The 19,659-nt window shown below is 34.8% G+C and overlaps 2 protein-coding genes across 2 annotated transcripts; one reads left to right on the top strand and one right to left on the bottom strand.

Annotated features, from left to right (window-relative positions):
- Window positions 1-242: 242 nt before the first annotated feature.
- On the top strand, window positions 243-8,668 carry LOC109052855 (homeobox protein CDX-1-like). Its single transcript, XM_042769861.1, has 3 exons — window positions 243-677; window positions 6,983-7,131; window positions 8,082-8,668. Exons 1-3 carry the CDS (start codon window positions 302-304, stop codon window positions 8,268-8,270), a joined length of 714 nt encoding a protein of 237 aa, XP_042625795.1. The 5' UTR covers window positions 243-301; the 3' UTR covers window positions 8,271-8,668.
- A 2,988-nt stretch (window positions 8,669-11,656) lies between these two features.
- LOC109052856 lies at window positions 11,657-16,933 on the bottom strand. Its single transcript, XM_019070282.2, has 6 exons — window positions 16,727-16,933; window positions 15,531-15,857; window positions 14,973-15,206; window positions 14,552-14,656; window positions 13,437-13,508; window positions 11,657-12,850 (listed from the first exon to the last, which is right to left on the bottom strand). Exons 1-6 carry the CDS (start codon window positions 16,773-16,775, stop codon window positions 12,645-12,647), a joined length of 993 nt encoding a protein of 330 aa, XP_018925827.2. The 5' UTR covers window positions 16,776-16,933; the 3' UTR covers window positions 11,657-12,644.
- Window positions 16,934-19,659: the final 2,726 nt, after the last annotated feature.

Below are 19,659 nucleotides of genomic sequence, written 5' to 3'. Positions count from 1 at the left end.
TTGCCCTTAATGCAAAGTTTTGTTGTAAATGTTCTTAACGTGACAGACGCGCGCGCGCGCCAGCGTTCTTTATTATAATGGAGCGTTTGTCGCGTCGGTTCGCCAAGCGTCTATCGCGGCCTCTGGCTGATCTCATCGGCGCCCTTCCGGCCTGTCAGCGGCACCTGTGCGCGGGCCATAAATCAGCTCAGGTGGGTGTCCCGGGCGTGACGTCAGCGCTGGGCAAACAAACGCGCGCCCGCGAGCGCTCCGGTGGTGTGGTGTTGTTCAGTTAAAGTAAAACTTTCAGCTCGCGAGGAAAATGTCCGTGAGCTTCCTGCTGGACGCGGCCATGTACGGCAACCCCGCGAGACACCTGAACCTCAGCCAGCCTCACCTGAACGTCTACCCTTCTGCCCCGTACCCGGACTACAGCGGATACCACCCGGGTCCGGCCCTCGGGAATGACCTGCATCACACCGGCAGCTCGTGGAGTCCCGGGTTCGACCCGGGTTCGCGCGAGGACTGGCCGCCGCTATATGGTCACGGGACGGGCCACTCGCTCCCGGGGAACGGCGTGGAGGTCAACGTCATGTCGCCCGTGGACCAGGGGCTGCTGAGCGGCGCTCCGAGCGCGCCGGTGGAGAGAGAAGAGTCGCTGGACTGGATGAGACGCGCCGCGGCTCCCGCGAACCTGGGTGAGACATCAGCACCTCTCCTGAGCCCTCTATTAACGCACAGCACACTCGCTTTCTCCACACTATCAAAAAAAGAACTATGGTAATCATGTTATTTGGACTTGCATCATGGTCACAGCATTGAGGGGGTTTTTTTATGCACCATGTAACTTGATGCTTGAATATGCTAAAATATCCCATAAAAGTGCAGTGTTTAAGACAATACCATTTGTAATAACATGTTTTAGACATATGTCATGGTAATACCACGTTTCTTATACAATACCATGTTTTTTGGACATGCATCATGGCAATAATTGGATGCTTTTATAAAATATACCATAGTAGTATTGTACTTTTGGATGATACAATTGGTAATACCATGTCTTTAGACATACCATGTAATGGTTTTATGAAATGAACTATAGTAGTAGTTTTGTTTGTTTGACAATAGCATTGGTAATACCATGTTTCTTAGACAATAGCATTGGTAATAACATGTTTCTTAGACAATAGCATTGGTAATACCATGGGTTTTAGACATACATCATGGTGATACAATGTAATTTGATGCTTTTATAAAATATACCATAGTAGTACATTGTTTTTGCACAATAAGATTGGAAATTTTTTTTTTTTATGACATGGATGTTGGTTGTTTTATTTTTTTATAAATATTAATTGTGATTTCATGCTTTTTGGAAATATACAATAGCAATATATTGATGTTGTTGTTGTTGTTTTGCACAATACAATTGGAACTGCCATGTTTTGGACATGGATCGTGGTAATACCTTGTGTTTTTTATGTGCCATGTGATTATAAGCTTTTTTGAAATATACCATAGTAATAAGTTCATTGGACAAAAAGATTGGTAATACCAATTGGTTTTTGAACATGCAAAACCACTGGACTACCACCTAAAAGCCATGGTATATCAATATGGAAATCATACAGTACCATGGTTTATACCAGACAGTATTGCCCAGTATAATCACCTGATATCATTCAATGAACCATTTCAAAAGAGCAGAAAGTAAAAGTTTTGCTTAAAAAACATTTAGAATATTTAAGAGTTCTAACTGTTTCTGTTGTGGAAATATTCTGCGTTTTGTAATTCGACACACAGATCAGTTTATGAATCAGTCGTTACAGCTGAGAGATCAAAATACCAGCAGAATACATCTGTTTGATCTTTGTTGATATACACCATCTGGAGATCTGAAGGAGCATGCAGCTGAACAGCCAATAATAGATGTTTGTGGCCTTATCGGAAGTGCATTGTGGCTAATAGTTTACTGAGTGATAAACTAATCTCTTCAGGGAATATTTGTGTAAATACAGTATGTCACACACAGTCAGGCCGGTGAAGTTATAAAGCTCAGACAGAAACAGACCTTTGGGAAACATGGAGATTTAGTTCCAGAAGCTTTTTAGTCTCTTTTTTTAAAATCTTTTTAATGATTTGTTGCTTTTGTTGTTGTCATTGAGCAATTTGATTCAAATCAATTCAAACTTATCAGATTCATATTTTTTTTCAATAATAATTGGTCGCATTTCTTAAACAGTCTAAAAGGAGGAACTGAAGTTCTCAAAGGACCGTTGTCTAACACAGTTGGTCAAGATGCAAATGCGGTCACCGTGTTTGACTGTTCAAACGTTCTGATATCATCACATGAGCGGGGATTATGCATCATGTGACTAAAACAAACATAGATGAGAATGTTCAGGAAATACTGCTGAAAATATGAAACGCTCTTCATTTTCCTTGAGAAACACACTTATCTAAATGGCCTACTTATCTCTATAGTAACATACAGTATCTATTGTTTTTATATAGAGCTAATTATGGCAACAGACTTATCCAGATCCAAACCTTACCCTAAAAGAACGCATGAGAAAACACATGATTTATTTACATTATTAGCTTTATTTTATAAATTAGTCATTTTCACTCTTTTAAATGCAATCCACTGCTGCCCCCTACTGGAAAACAGTGACATACAACCAAAGTTTGTGATAAATATGACTTTTTTACTCGGTGCTGTAATTTGCTGACAAAATGTACTAGTGAGCTGCTTACTGTCTATACAGTCAGCTGTCTACTAAGGGAGCATCTCCACTGAAATAGAACCTCATGAGTGACTGATCTGGAAAAAAAATGTTTAGATCAATAGAATTTGATGTTGATGTTTATATATATATATATAAAAAAATGTTTAGATCAATAGAATTTGATGTTGATTTTTATATATATATATGTGTGTGTGTGTGTGAATAATATACACATGCAAATATTTCTTAAATATACATGTATGTATGTGTGTGTATTTATATATATACATATTTATATATGATTTATAACTAACTATAAACATATTACATATATACACACATATATATTATGTTTAAGTTTTATTTTGGATGTAATTAATGGTGATTAATCATGATCCTACATTTATGGCTATAAACACATATACATTTGGAATAGTCTATGACAGGGTTATTACAGTTAACTACATCTAAAACCATAAACACATTCTCATTACTTGAAATAAAACATAAAAATAAAAACATTCCTCATTTTCATTTAGTTTAACTTGATGTACTAAAATAACTAAAACTGAAATAAATTAATAAAAACTATATAAACAGGGAAAAAACTAATCAAAAGGAAAAAAGAACTAAATTAAAACTCTAAAGAAAATTAAAATTAAAACAGAAAATACAAAAATAAAAACTAATTTAAAATATTAAAAATAAATTATTGAGGAGAATGTAAACATATTTTATTTCACTTAGATGCAAAGGAAGCATTTCTAATTTTCATTTAGTTTAACTTGAAGTACTAAAATAACTCAATGTAAAACCAAAATATGTAACCATTATAAAAAAAAAAAAAAGCTGTTTATTACAGCTCATCATATGACTGTGATGATTTGTGTGTAATGAGGTTAAATACTGTAAACCCTGATTTAATGAGTGCACACAGTTTATTATTATTTTTATTTATTTATTTTTTTGCCTTCTCAGAACTATGAAGAGACAAACCACAGTAAAAATCAGTTAGCCATTTAAAACCCATTTATGACAGAACTACTCAACTAACTACACGCTTGACGCCCACTTAACATGAACTTCTGTTGGTTCAAGAAGGTGGTTCTGCAATCGCTGGACAAATACTCGCTCTTCCCAGGACTTTTACCAAACATGTAAAGCATTAGTAATGTCACAGACGTATGTATTCATTGAGGGAAAGAGATAAACGAGGGCGCCGTCGTAGAGAGACACAGTGAGGCAGCCGTGTGTGACACCGGATGAAACAGTGTGTGAAGGTGTTGCCTAATGTTCACCGCTCGATTATTTATCCTCATGTCTGAACTAAAGGCGTCTTAAGAGTCGAACAAAGTGAAAGATTTTGTGAAAAGCTAATAGTAGCAGAGGCCAGCGAGTCTGAGGCAGCGCCGCACCCTGCTGTGTGGGAGGACCAGAGCGCACTGATAAGGGGACGAGACTCTCTCTCTCTGTGTGTGTGTGTGTGTTTACACAAGTCAGCCGAAGCTGCTGAAGAAAAGGGAAGAAAACTGTTGAGAAAGAGATTTAGTCTATTGAGATTGAGTTTATGGGTTTAAAGGGAAGAAAGTTGATGAGGTGTGGGTTTGTGTGTGTCTGTGCTTCAGTGTTATTTTAGTATCACTGAGATGCAATTTTTTTTTGTATTTAAAAGGAAAATTCTATATTTTCAGTTTAATCTTAGTTAAAGTTTTAGTAATACTAGTATAGTGATATAATATTAAATAGTAGTAAAATTATGTTTTATTTTTGCATTTTCCATTTTTCAGATTTATTAACATATGTATATATATATGTATATATATATATATATATTTTTTTTTTATTTGTTAGAAGAATAAAACAAAAAGGCACAGAATAAAAAAATATCTTTAATAAAAATAGACCTTTTAGAATTGTGAGATATAAACTCAGAACTGCAAAATATAAACTCACAATTTTGATAATCAGAATTGTGAGATAGAAAGTGTGATTACCTTTATGTTACTTAGCAGATTTATTTAGTTAAACTAAGTTTTTAGTATCAGCCAGAGCACTGATAAGGGGACGAGACTCTCTCTCTCCCTTTCCCTGGTGTGTGTGTGTTTACACAAGTCAGCCGAAGCTGCTGAAGAAAAGGGAAGAAAACTGTTGAGAAAGAGATTTAGTCTATGGAAACTGCATTTAGGGGTTTACAGGAAAGACAGTCCAGACAGTGTGCGTATGTGTGTGTCTGTGCTTCAGTGTTATTTTAGTATCACTGAGATGCAATTTTTTTTTGTATTTAAAAGGAAAATTCTATATTTTCAGTTTAATCTTAGTTAAAGTTTTAGTAATACTAGTATAGTGATATAATATTTAAATAGTAAAATTATGTTTTTATTTTTGCATTTTCCATTTTCAGATTTATTAACATATGTATATATGTATATATATATATATATATATAATTTTTAAATATTAGAAACAGAATAAAACAAAAAGGCACAGAATAAAAAAAATCTTTAATAAAAATAGACCTTTTTCTCATATTTCTGAGTTTTAGAATTGTGAGATATAAACTCAGAACTGCAAAATATAAACTCACAATTTTGATAATCAGAATTGTGAGATAGAAAGTTGTGATTACCTTTATTACTTTTTTATTCCATGGCAGAAACAGACATCCATAACTGTAGCAGATTTATTTAGTTAAACTAAGTCAAAGTGAGAAATATTGCTTTGGCATTTAGCTGATATACTATTTATATATATATGTGTGTGTGTGTGTGTGTGTGTGTGTGTGTGTGTGTGTGTGTGTGTGTGTGTAATAGATCATTTAAATAAAAATAGGATATTCTGTGAGGGATGTGAGTTTCATAAAAAACATCTAAGCTAAAAAAAAAAAATGTTTTATGCACATCATTTCATACTTTTAGGTTAGAGGTTTTTGATACCTGTCATGACAGCCAGAAAAAACATGCTGTTAATGGGAATTTAAAATGCAAGGATCTGCTCTCGGTCTCTCTCTCTCTATATATATATAATTTTGAATGAGTGAATATAATGTTTCTGTGCCACAACATTAAAGACATTTTAAAAGTAAAAGGACAGAAGTACAAAATGGGCTCATTTGAATGCTGAATTCACCCACTAAATGTCTGCTTTAGCTTAAAGGTCATTGCAAAGAAAGGCTGGGAAAAGTGAAGTTGATCTAAGAAAAGCTCCTGCAGTGCTTGAGCAGATTCAGACACTTGTTTTGTAACTGCAATGCAATCACATTTTAACTGACATCAAATTCTGAGTTTTATTTAGCGGGTTAAGATGAGGTCGTGTGGTAGTGTGAGAAGAATATGAAAGTGGTTTACCACACCGATATTCTCCATCAGCCGCTGCAGAGGAATATTCATGTTAATATTAGCACAAGACCTGTACTGCATGGTGACCGATTATAAAAACAAGGAGTGACATCACAAGTGCATCACAAGTGCAGCCCTTCTTCAAAAACATTTCTACACATCTTTCTTTCTATTTCTATTTTATAACTGTATAAGTGCCCTTTTTACTGAAAAAAGCTATGAATCATCATGGGGTTCATCAGTGGATTGATGATTTAGATGGGATTTAAAGTCTAAGCTGCACAAAACTTAACTAACTAAAATCCAAGGATTCAAATGTTGTGCAAAAGCTGAAAATATCAAGGGATTGTCAGCTTATTAAAAGTCATGGGAATTGCTTTGTGCATTTTTCTATTTGACATTCAAATATTGCTCTTTGTGCACAGTAAAAATAGCAGTTTTTGTCTCATTGGAGATATTTGTACACACAGGACACTACAGAGAAAAACATGGTCGAACCCCCAACTGCTCCCTGGGCGCCGCAGCATAAATGGCTGCCCACTGCTCTGTGTGTGTGTGTGTGTGTGTGTGTGTGGGGGTGGGTTAAATGCAGAGCACGAATTCTGAGTATGGGTCACCATACCTGGCTGTATGTCACTTCACTTTTCTACTCTGCAAATGTATGGGAATTGGGCATATTTATTTAGATAATGTCTAAGTATCATATTTAAACAAACATAACACTACAAAAAATGAGTGCAATGGTTTTCAATTCTTAAATGTAACATTTTTTACCCGGTTAACCTGAGGTGTCTTGCCTTAAATACACAGAATTCAGTGACTGAAACACAAATGGAAATCAGGCCCAGTAATCTCTCTAAAATAATTTTCAAAAGACTTCTTCAGTAACCACACCTAAATATATGGAAATGAAAAGTAACCCTGTTGTGATGGCAGGAGGAAAGACACGGACGAAGGACAAGTACAGAGTGGTGTACAGTGACGTGCAGCGCCTGGAGCTGGAGAAGGAATTTCATTTCAGCCGCTACATCACCATCAGACGGAAGGCGGAGCTCGCGGTGGCCCTGAGCCTATCAGAACGCCAGGTAGGTCCAGCAAGCATGCAAAGAGGAAGTTGTGAGTTTATGTGAGTTTATGCGGTGAGATTCGTCTAATTACACCTGAGTTTCTTGTGAAAGGACATGATGTCCCTGTACAGAATTAGATGCATGTATCACAATATGCAGAATATTAGAAACCACAGGAAAAACACCTTAATGTGCTGCATCTTTTAGAATAAGGAAGATGAAAGTCAATGGCTTTTTAAAATTCCATTACTCAGTTCTGTAGAAACTGTGGGTGTGAATTTCAGAAAAATAATATTTCACTCTATAATCAAAGCATTGAAATAAGCAATTATATTTTTCTAAAAGAAAATGCTGTTTTTTTTAGGATAATGAAGACTGTCAAGATTGTTTGAATTATGACATTTATTTAATCATAATTAAGTGCTTTACTCCCCAAATTCTTATACTGTAATGCAAAAACATCTATGTATTTAATTATACACACACACACACACACACACACACACTTGCACCCAGCTGTTTAAAAATTATTACAAAAAAAGCTCAGAAAACTCCAAAAAAATCAAAAAATAAGATGAAAAAATAAATATATATAATATCATATATAATATATAATATCCTATATATATATATATATATATATATACCTATATATAATATGTACCTGAAATCCAAAATGTTTTTGAAATCTCTTTGAATGTTGTTTTTAAAGTCTCTTCTGCTCACCAAGGCTGCATTTAATTGATTAAAAATAAAGCAAAATATAATTACTAATTAGAATAACTATATTCTATTGTTATCTATTTTAAAATGTAATTTATTCATCATTCATCATTACTCATCATTATATGTACACACACACACACACATATATGAAAAATTCACTCATACAGGGTGTGATAGAAGCTAGGAGCCTCATCGGGTGTTCAGTGAGGTACTGTAAATAATTTTGACTCTGTGGTTCACAGGTGAAGATCTGGTTTCAAAACAGACGAGCCAAAGAAAGGAAAATGAACAAGAAGCGACTCCAGCAGGCTCAGCAGAGCTCCACGTCCACACCGGTCAGTGTGTCCGGCCACGCCAACACCATGGTCAGCAGCACCAATAACAGCTTGATGACAGACAATATATCGACCAGCATCAAAGAGGAATACTGAAAACTCTTCCAGACAGAAGGATAAACAGGATATGTTTACACGGTTTCAGTGACACTGGGTGGAGCGTTCATATTGCACTACACGAATGACACGCAAACACGGTTTATTGTGAATAACACGCACAGTATTTCAATTTTTGTAAAAAATCTCATTGTGTTGAACGACTGAAGACACGCGTAATAATGGTTTCTAAATTTCTAAACTGCTTTTGATATGACCTCACAAACTACTGATGATGATCTGATGACTATATTTGTATCACTACTGCTTTGCTTTACTATGTAAAATATTTTACACCTACTGGATGATGGAAGAATGACTTCTTTTTTGAACTGGTGCCTCTGTTTAATCATTCATTTGTAAACACTGCATAATTTTAATAAAAAGATAATATTCGAGGAGAATGTAAAACTGCTGATATGCTGAATCTTACAAAAATTAATCATACTTTTAAGACCATTAAGGTATTTTTTTGTTTTGTTTTGTTTTGTTTTGCATTTTGACATTATTTTCACAACAATTAATCACATTTTCCTCCAAATTTTCTATATTGTAATGAGAATTATTACTTTTGAGTTTTATGCAATTGCCATTATTCTCAATGACGATTCTCATCACAGTAACTCATTTTTTAATTAAAAAAAAAAGTCAGTATTCATTAAATACTATAAAGTTGTATAAATACTTCACAATCTAAATAAATTTTAATTTGTTAAATATATATTAAAATATAATTTTGCACATTACAGAGTTTGGTAACACTTGAAGCTTTTATGTATAATGCATTATAAAGGTATTCATAATTTAGATTATAAAACATTATATATTTTCATAAGTAATTAAAGAATTAAATTTAAAATGCAATATTCACAGATTCCTTGTTTGTCATGTGTTTTAATGCATTATACTTTCTAAAGATATAACTATGAATAGATAAGTGCAATGCATTATAATGGTGCATAGGATCATACAATACATTACAAGCTGCATTGCAAGCTATACTTAATGCATTAAAAATACTTTTATTATGCATTATATATAAAGGCTTTAATAAAAGTGTTCCTTTGTTTATTTATTTTATTTGGGAAAACAATGCTCTTTTTTGGCAAATATGACCTTGTCATGTTGATCAGATTTAACTCAATCATACAATGACAAGCTCTAAATCATGCTGTACTTTGAGAGGGTGGAAACCAGTTGGCGTGTGAGTGTTTACCGATCACAATGAGCCCTGTGGATCATAAGTCATGATAGCACAAGGAAACAAACGCAGCTTATTGATAAAAACAGAAGCTGAAGTGGTGAGCGTGTGTTCAGTGAAGTCAATCATTGACAGAGAAGCCAGAGGTCGAGTAGAAGGACGTCATCGGATGGGACGGGTGGGGCCTGTTTTTGCAGCTCAGTCAGATGATTTGTGTCAATTAAAGAGCCAATAAAGACCTGATGCCAGTAACGTTCATCTCATGTCCTTCAAGATCATGCGTTTGAACTGTTAATGTTTGATCGGTTTCACAATGTCACCACTGACCCTCATCTGAAGGAATGCACATTTATCAAAAGTATACGTTTGAGTTTGACAACCGGGTCAAAATGTGTATCAAAAGTCATCTTCAGAAATAGTTATGAATAAAATTGCTTTACTGTCATTCAGTCATATCCTATTATATTTTACACTGAAGTAAATTTCATTGGCTGTTCCAAAAAATTATAAGGAAATTATAAAGAATAATAAAAGAGCAAACAAAACATTATCAAGTGCTGGTCTTCAGTTTTGAGTATTTAAGTAAGATGTTCAACAAAATAATACTATTATTCTTCTGTGGAACACAAATAAGAATGTTTCAATTGTTCATACAGTGAAAAAAAACTGTTGTGATGCAGGGATAAATTACTATAATTCAATAATGTCTTATTATATTTTACACATGATTGTATTGGCTGTTTTAAGTGAAAGTAAAATTTTGGGGAGCTCAAAAAAAGTTATTATTAATGAATAGTAAAAGTGTGATTTTGCCTCAGAAACTTAATTGAGTACTGAGATAGAATTCAGTTTCAAGAGCATTTGAGTAAAACATATAAATATATGCAAACACATGTCTGGGTTTCAAATAAAATACAGAAGAAAAACTGTAAATGAGTCAGTGTGCATGTCATACAGCCAAATATAACTGCACCTGTACGGCTCATGCTTTAAATATAGATCCTCACTTCAGTTTTTTGAGTGCTTGGGGGCCGGGGGTTATCGAAAACTAAAACTAAAACCATTTTAAAAAATATATATTAAATAAAAAATGTATATTTCAGCTAGTTGCCTGTAGGAAAAAAAATCTAATTTTCATGATTATAAGTTAATGTACTAAAACTAAAACTAAAAGTGAAATAAAATTATTTTATAAAAACTATATAAAAATAATTAAAATAATACTAAAACTTTAACTAAAATTAAAACAAATATGGGTTTTTAATATAAAAATAAAAACAAAAAAATAAGACATAGACAAAATATAACATTCTTTTTTATCTTAGAGATATTTTCTCTACAATACGAAATGTATTCATTTAAATATGTTCATTCATTATTAAAAAGCCCCCCAAAAATCTATAGGATATTTCGAAATGACCAGTCACTTGAAATTATATTTATATTTATAATTATTTATATGTTTTTTAAAAACAATTTGCCTTTTCAATAATTTTTTTTCTTAGCAAAAATAATGACTATCATATATTTTTACCATGAGTTACAGAAGAAAGCACTATAATGTTATTCAGTGTAACAATATGTATACCAAAAAACTTGTCAGGCTTATTTAGAACCAGAATTTGACATCAAGAAGTTTTTAATATTTATTATATGATTTCGTATGAGCACTCTTTTTTATGTTTTATAAGAACAAGTCAGAATAAGTATGTTGTTTCATTTTTACATAAATATATCCGTTATGCTGAAAGACGTTGGAAATTTTTTCACCCATATTTTGACATGTTATTTTCACAAAATGTAATTAAAACATGAAAGTATGCACTTTACTTGCATTTAATATGCTTTCTATGTATGTGATGCAGACACCAAAACGGGTTTGTGTGTGTGTGTGTGTGTGTGTGTGTGTGTGTGTGTGTGTGTGTGTGTGTGTGTGTGTGTGTGTGTGTGTGTGTGTGTGTGTGTGTGTGTGTGTGTGTATATGAGATGTTTCCTTTCACATGCGGGAAGTCACATGACATGATCAGGAAATTACACGTAAAGTTTTCCCAATCCACCATTTACAAATTCACATTTGTAAACATAACTCAGACTGGAGGAAGTGATGCAACAGAACTCTTACAGACTGAAAAACACACGCTCAATCAGCACTGAAGCAGTAAACAAGGATCACATTAGATTAATATTAATACTCACTCTAATAACTTTATTAAGTCAGTTTCATTTACATAGCACTTTTGACCAACCATACACATTGTTTCAAAACAGTTTACGGAAAATCATGATTTTAATGTTTATAATAGCTTTATATCTTCATGTCGCATTTAGCAGATTACAGCTGGATGATAATATAGCTACATTCTACAGATTTTATGCATTTTCATTGCTTTGAAATGTTTTATTAATTCAAAATCACCCGATTGCTGTGTTTTCATGACTTTTGAGCATGAATTTCTTCATGATTAAAAGCTGACTTTCACTTAAGCTTTTTCTCGCCATCATATCGTCAGAGCTGCCAGCAGAACAACATGAGAAGCACTAAAAACAGTAGTGCTTGTCTGATGGAAAATAACATGCATTTAGTTTCCTTTTTTTTTTCATTGTCTCGCTTACTCAACATCTCACAGTTCAGCTCAGACGCATACGTTAAAGGGATAGTTCACCCAAAAATGAAAATATTACCTCATGATTTACTCACCCTCAACCCATCGGTGTATATGACTTTCTTCTTTCAAACAAAGACAATAGGAGCTAAGTAAAAAAAAAAGTCCTGGCTCGTCCCATCTTTATAATGACAGTGAATGGGTGTTGAGATTTTGAAGCCCAGTAAAGTGCATCCATCCATCATAAAAAGTGCTCCACACAGCTCTGGGGGGTTAATAACGGCCTTCCGAAGTGAATAAATACGTTTGTGTAAGAAAAATATCCATATTTAAAACTTCATAGACCATAATCTCTTACGTAATCTGTCGTACGCGCGTTCCAGCGGATGACGTAGGCGTAGCGTAAGCTCCTTTTTTGGGTGAACTATCCCTTTAAAGCTCACGCTCTACCTTCCTACAGTACCATCATTAACTTGTTAGACAAAATAATTCACAGTGCATATGCAAAGAGATATGTGCTTTATGTAAACTGTACAACTCCCAAAGTGAAACATAAGTGAATATACACACTTAATTTCCCAGGGAAAGTGCGATGTTACAAGTGTGTACCTGAGAATAAATACACTCATGCTGAGGCTGCAGGTGAGTGTTTGAGCGGTTCAGAGTGAACATCACCTCGCCGTACTGAACTTCTTCGTCCTTCTTCTCTTTCCTCTCCTTCCTCTTTTTCTGCGGTTTGACCTCTACGTATTCCACATCAGCAGTCGGGAGTGATTCTGCACAGAAAGAAGAAATGATGAATGGCGAGACATTACCGGACATTTCTACACATATTGAAAAGCTTTTCATTACTACTTGTCTACTGCAAAAAATTGCAGCTTTACTACAACTGGTAAATAACCTAGAATAAAGTAGCAAAAATGAATGATGAAAAGATTAACTCCAGTGCAAGAAATAGACTAGTGATGGAAAGATTGGATCTCAAGTTCATTCACATGCAATAAAATGAATTAATCTTTGAGTCATTTTATTCATTTGAACAGATCAAATCGACTCCAAAAGAATCAAAAAAGATTTGTTCACTTACCAAACACCATATGATTCAGAGTTTGCAAACATTATCATGCAAACATAAAACTATGTGATTTCAAAAGACAGAAGTCACCAAGAAATCTAGTTAAACTACCATCTGAACCTAACGTGATAAAGGCTTTTGTATTCAGTGTGTGATAGTGACCGTATGACCTTGAGTTTTAGGAAGTAGCATCACTAATTCAATGATTGAGACTAATAAACCACAAACTGAGTCTTGTGTGGTTTTAAAGAGTACAGCAGAGCTTAGAGCTTCACTGAGTTTCTTACCTGTTTTCTTCTTTTCACCCTTTTTCTTATGAGAGATATAAGCATATATGACATCTGCATTGGCAGCGGCAGCTGATGGGAAAAAACTGACATTAGCAACAGATAAACTACAACCTAATTTGAATAATTAAAGTATTGGCTTCAAAACTAGGTTTATAACAGATAATCCTATGCTGATTAATGTTTTTATATCGAACTGTTTGCATGCGAAATATCAAGAAAAAAGTGAATACAGAACACAGGAAGTGAGATCACATCTTCTCTAATCATAGATTTATTGAAAATAAAAATATGAGTAAATTCTGAGTAAACTACACATAAAAGGTGCCTTTTCAAATATTCCCAAATGACTTTATAGTTAAACTTTATAATTAAGGGATTCCAGTCATTTGTAATCAAGGCTTTAATGTTTGACTGTTTACAAGTGGCAATTTATTTTCACATTTAACTAACTGGTATGAATTTTGTAATTATATATTATTAATGTTAAACTGTGTTATCAAAATTCAGTGTCAGAAAAAAAAACTAAACATTTGGATGTTTTACATATGTTTCTGTAAATTTTTTCAAACATTCATAAATCAGAATTAACATAAAAAATGTATCATGCATTATGTGTTTATGTATAAATGTATTATGTATTATTTGTTTCATGATTGAGGCACAATGAATTTAACTTTGCTATACATACTAAGATCATACTGAGTACTTGGCCAAAAATTAATGGTCAAAAATCATTTTCGAATCAATCAATCTGGCTTATACTCAAGATTTTTTTTCTTCTATATATTCATGAGATTCAAAGAACAATATTGTTTCAGAGCATTTCTGCCAATTTACAGCAGTCTGCATTGGTTTTATTTTATTTATTTTTTTGCATTTCCACCAAAATTGTCTTGGATCTTCTTCATCACGTATATGTTTCTGCTTTTGGTTTTTGGTGCAATTGTCTGTAAAATGGTCTGTAAGGGAGTGCAAATAAGCAACAAATCCTCTCAAGATTTGAATGCATACTAACCAATGTTTTGGCTCTGTAATTGCTGCTTCCATCGAGTAGTACTACATTTGAACTTTTATCAGTACATATATGAACTACAGATTCAAAATGAACTGACCTGTCGACTTGACCTGTTTTTTCTTGTAAGTGTGATATACAGGGATGAACAGCAGAATCAGGATCAGCGCAACGCAGCCCAAAGCAATCAGAGAGACATGTAAAACTATGAAAGAAAGAAACACAAGCTCATTTAAATCAAACTACAAAACTGCTTCGAAAAGTTCATTTGGCACCAACAAGATCAACTTTAACAAATACATCCATTAGCACAGTAAATTAGTTCAAAAATCATTTTAGCTACAGAAGAGCATGTAGATCTCCCAAAACCATCATTATTGGATGTTGCTCAAGATTTTGTGGTGAAGTGTGAGTTTGGCTTGTTCTTGACAGGTTTTGTGAGATTCACTCATCATCATCACTCTTGTTGCTGTTGCTATGGTTTTTATAAACACGTTGACATTCATGTATTAAAAGCTCACCAGAACAGGGTTTCAGACTAATGGTCGTCTGTCCGTGACTGACGTGGTTCTTCACACTGCAGGTGATGTTTCCATCAGTTCCCTCATGCAGATCAATGCTGGAGTTTCCATCCATCAGTGGATCTCCATTAAGAGTCCAGCTGTAGAGGAGCTGATCGCCCTCAGAGGAGCAGGACGCCCTCATCGCCCCACTGGAGGAGCAGCTGATTGACACTTCCACTGAGCCAACAGGAGCTGGAGGGACGGTCACGTGACAGTCACACAACTCCTTCTCGACTCATTAGGAGTCAATGTCAAGACATTACTAAACATAAATGTATTGCTGAGATGAAAGCTGGACTTAATTAAGCATGCAGCGTACAGTAGGTTAGTCATGTGACAACAATGTATCAAATGACTGTTTGAAATGCTTTCATATGTTATATATTAATCAGTAGGCAGTGTACAATAAGCAACATACTGGAATTTCACTCTAAAAATAATCTTATGGAAGTGATTCATTTGCATGAGAGTGAGGTCTTTGGAGAACATGAGATTGTAATGAGAGAGTTTCTGTACCTTCAACGTTCACTTGAAGATCTGTAGATGTTTCTGTGCCGTCTGAGCGATGATTGAGTGTTAATGTGTAATTCCCTGAATCTGCTCTGATCACACGGTTTATTATCAGTGTCCCATTAATTACTGTAACTTCAGGTCTGTTACTATAAAGATCACAATCCTTCATTCTGCCATATTTTACTCTACAAACTGGATCATTTGTGTTGTTGTTGTGTATTCTCTTTCGTATCTTCATGTCATATTTACTAGCGTCCAGCACCATCACCAGATTGAGTTTGTGTCCCAGAGCTGCGTAACAGGGATCAGTCTGATTTAACCAGCAGAGACCTGAAGAACAAAACACACACACACACACACAGAGAGAGAGAGAGAGAGATAACTGTGTATAAATATGTCTTCCATTATGAAATAAAATCAGACACAAATGACACAAAGATTTAAAGATTTAAAGTTCAACAGAAGAAACATCTGACAGACTCTTGATATGATCTCACACATCTGATCTAAAATAATGCTCATCTTTATCATAAACAGATGCTCTTTTATGTAAGGAAAGTGTCATTTGTGTCTCTCCTGACTTACTTAATTACTTATATACTAAACAAAGTCATATCACTTGACAGATTTAATTCAATTTAGTGTGTAATAAAAATAACTTTATTTTGATTTAAAGCACTATAATATCAGCTAGTCTGTATGTGAAAAATCAAAAAGCAAATCTAAATGTTGATTTTATTAAAATAAACTACCATGCTTTCACTTTCTACAAACACTTTATGCATTTTAACATGTGACATTCTGATAATGCACAATTTTTTTGTCTTTGTCCTGCACTTTCTGTTCAATCCCATTAATCTGTGACATTTCTCTCTTTATTAATAATGTCTCGCTCTTTCTGACATAATGTTTAATGGACAGACATTATTTGATGAGTCCTCCATAATACAAAAATATTTTTAAAAAGGATAAATATGTTTTTCCAAATTACTTAAATTTTCCAGCACAATGGACACAGAGAGGAACACACTCTGGCATTTTTAAATACTCCACTAGTACAAACTGTTAAGAAGATCAGAAAACACTAGGACTAGATCACTGCAGACTCTTAATGTAATATTGCAACACAAATGCTTTTATATGAGAGATTCATCTGACTAAACAGCATCATAAAAGAGTTTGATGTGAAAGTGACTCACATTCAGCAGTTTGCGTCAGCATCAGCATCAGTGCAAAGAGGGGCATCATTTCTCTAATATCCAGTTTCCAGAAGAGCCCAATCCCAGCAGAAGAGTGAGATGCTGCTTCAGATCGTGACACGAGTGTCTGGACTTCTGTCCATCTCTGTTCACAGCGATACTCAGACTGGACTGACACACGAGAAAATATCTGACCTCTTCACTGAGGAAAGAGGAAGTTTCCTCTTATAGGGGAAGGCAGATGATGATACATCTAAAACAAGAGAGTGAAACTAAGAGAAAGATTGAAAAAGAAGTAACATTTTCAGGCACATTTTCAAAAAAGAGCAAGACATCTTGTTTTAGAAGGAACAAGTAAGAAGGGGTTGTAAAATGACTAATTATGTAAATTACTTGACAGTGAGTAACAAAGGAATAAGTAGCTGGATTCTGATTACTTTTATGTGACTGATTAAGCTTTTATATGTAGTTTGGGGTAACAAAGGGTTTTATACGTTTGACTGAAATTATAATGCAAATACAGACACAAAACAAGACAAAGACAAAAAGCAGCCATTGATAATATCTAAACACGTATCCAAATCCAAATGTAATCAAATTCATTCATGTGTCATAACAATTTCTTAGGAACTAGGGACTGCACAAACCTGTTTATATATTTTATATAGGGCTATACATGCATGGTATTACAGATGATAAATGGTGCAAAACAGTCAATTTATAAATCAGATTTGTTGGACTCACAATACGCTGAATCTCCACACTAAGATTTGGGTCTTTACATAAGAGTTACAGCTGAACGTTTCAGTTATGTAGCCTTGGTTCCCTGAATAGGGAACGAGATGCTGCGAGAGCATCATCACTATGGGAACGATATAGTAACCATAATGCCTTCACATACCTGAAGATACAGTGGGGAAAATATTTATTTGATCCCCTGCTGATTTTGTAAGTTTGCCCACCAAGGCTGATTGATTGTTATTTTGTATTTCTTCTATTGCCACGATGCACTTCTATCCAAACTCCACAAACTAGGCTTCCTTAATAGACTGCCATCCAGCCGGTGAGAGATGCATCTGTCGCTATTGTCTTGTGATGACAAGATGCCCCTAGCTGGACTCCCTTTTGAAGGAAATGGGGTCTCATCCATGGGCACAGAGTGTGAAAACCCCTGTGCGTCATCATAACTCTGCTGAATGGATGGCAGTGAGAAGAAATGTTTTGGCTCTTGATGGCCGCATTTGGAGCAGGTCCAACTGAACCACAGTCTGCGACATAAACCTGCGTGGACTAGTCCACACCTAAAAAGGTCATTTGCTGACATGGTAGCAGGACACTCTTTTGAGGGTTCGCCCACAGTCCAAGGCTCCTCAAGTGATCGAGCACCAAGTCCCGATGCGCTGTCGCCAGATCCTGTGATTGAGCTAATATCAGCCAATCATCCAGATAGTTCAATATTCGGATGCCCCGATAGCTGTAACAGGGCCAGAACTGCATCCATACACTTTGTGAACATTCGAGGAGCCAGAGACAGTCCGAATGGTATTGATAAGCTTTGCCCTCTAAAGCGAACCTGAGGAACTTCCTGTGTCTCTTGACGATCTGGACGTGAAAGTATGCATCCTTCAGATCAATAGCCACAAACAAAAATGGATGACAAAATGGCCTGCATTGTGATACAACTATACAGGAAAAAAACATCTAAATAAACCAGTTGTCATAAGGTAATTTATAATGTCAGTTTTAAACCCTGCAGAGGCTTTTATAAAGCTCTCACTGATTATTGCAGTTTGTAAAAACATTTTTCCTGATAAAGGAGCTCAGTTTGTGCTGAAATTATGAAATCTCTGTCATTACTCAAGATCACCACACGAGGTCCACACAAGTCTGTCATTCTGTTCATAAAGAAAGAAAGAAGAAAAAATCGTTTCACATAATGTAATACAGTGTTGTTTGTTTATAGTGCTTGTTTGTTTCAAAATCTCACATGCACATGGTTTATATTTATGACTCATCATGTTTGAATGAGTAAGTGTTTTTTTTTTTTTTTTTTTCAGGTATGATACCCCACCTTCCTGCACCTGCACGGGTACCTTTTGACTATAAGATCCTCTCCTACACCACCATACTGCTTCTCTTTCTGCTGTCACACAAAGACCAGAGGCAGATTTTCTTTGCGTTGAGTTTTGTGTGATTCACTGCACCAAAGATAAACTAAACCTAATAGCCATGTTTACATGCACCCAAATAATCTGTTTATAATTGGATTGATGGCTCGATCAGACTGAAAACTTTTATCTAAACACCTCAAACAGTCTGACTGAGCTCAATCCAAATTAAATATCAACTGAATTGTTGTACCAAATATTGTGGTTATAAATTGGCCACTCCATGTTTTTTATATTTATAGCCTAATAGTGTGTCAAGATCAGAAGTTGAGCTCATTTTGAAGTTTTTACTGTTGTCAGTCTTTATCTGAGTGTGTGTGTTTGTGTAGTCACTGAGGGTCTCAGTGTATAACGTGTGCATATAAGATGAGCTGAGGGCTGCTGTATCCTCTGGAGAGAGGTTTCATCAATGTGCATAAGCTACCAGTTCACCTAAGCTTTGAGGAGATTTAGCGTTAACTTCACCAGAGGAACCACCACCACCTTAACTTTCAAACAGAGACCAAGCAGAATAATCAGTACATCTTCAGCAACATTGAGAGGTAAACTACACCTTGTCATCACACCTTTCCCAAGAAAACACAGACAGCAGTGTCTTTTTCTCAAAACATCTCTGCAGAAATAATATAGATCACCACTCATCTGTCTTATGTAGGGAAGAATGTGGAAAACTCTTGACTTTAGGATTTAAACAGAGGTTTTAAAGAGGTCATTTCTGTTGTTTTTATAATCTTTTTATTATTATTATTATTATTATTATTATTA

The sequence above is a fragment of the Cyprinus carpio genome, chromosome A14 (assembly GCF_018340385.1).
Source record: "Cyprinus carpio isolate SPL01 chromosome A14, ASM1834038v1, whole genome shotgun sequence".
NCBI classification, from domain to species: Eukaryota; Metazoa; Chordata; class Actinopteri; order Cypriniformes; family Cyprinidae; genus Cyprinus; species Cyprinus carpio.
The sequence above is the reverse complement of the archived record's forward strand: the minus strand, read 5'-3'. Positions and strand labels throughout refer to the sequence as shown.

Excerpts from the sequence above, each read along its gene's own strand:
- LOC109052856 (XM_019070282.2), bottom strand. The coding sequence starts at position 16,775 with ATGATGCCCCTCTTTGCACTGATGCTGATGCTGACGCAAACTGCTGAA. Across the intron at positions 15,858-16,726 it reads GCTGACGCAAACTGCTGAAT|GTCTCTGCTGGTTAAATCAG; the intron begins GTGAGTCACTTT and ends TTTGTTCTTCAG. Across the intron at positions 12,851-13,436 it reads GGGTGAAAAGAAGAAAACAG|AATCACTCCCGACTGCTGAT; the intron begins GTAAGAAACTCA and ends CTTTCTGTGCAG.
- LOC109052855 (XM_042769861.1), top strand. The coding sequence starts at position 302 with ATGTCCGTGAGCTTCCTGCTGGACGCGGCCATGTACGGCAACCCCGCG. Across the intron at positions 678-6,982 it reads CGCGGCTCCCGCGAACCTGG|GAGGAAAGACACGGACGAAG; the intron begins GTGAGACATCAG and ends TTGTGATGGCAG. Across the intron at positions 7,132-8,081 it reads TGAGCCTATCAGAACGCCAG|GTGAAGATCTGGTTTCAAAA; the intron begins GTAGGTCCAGCA and ends TGTGGTTCACAG.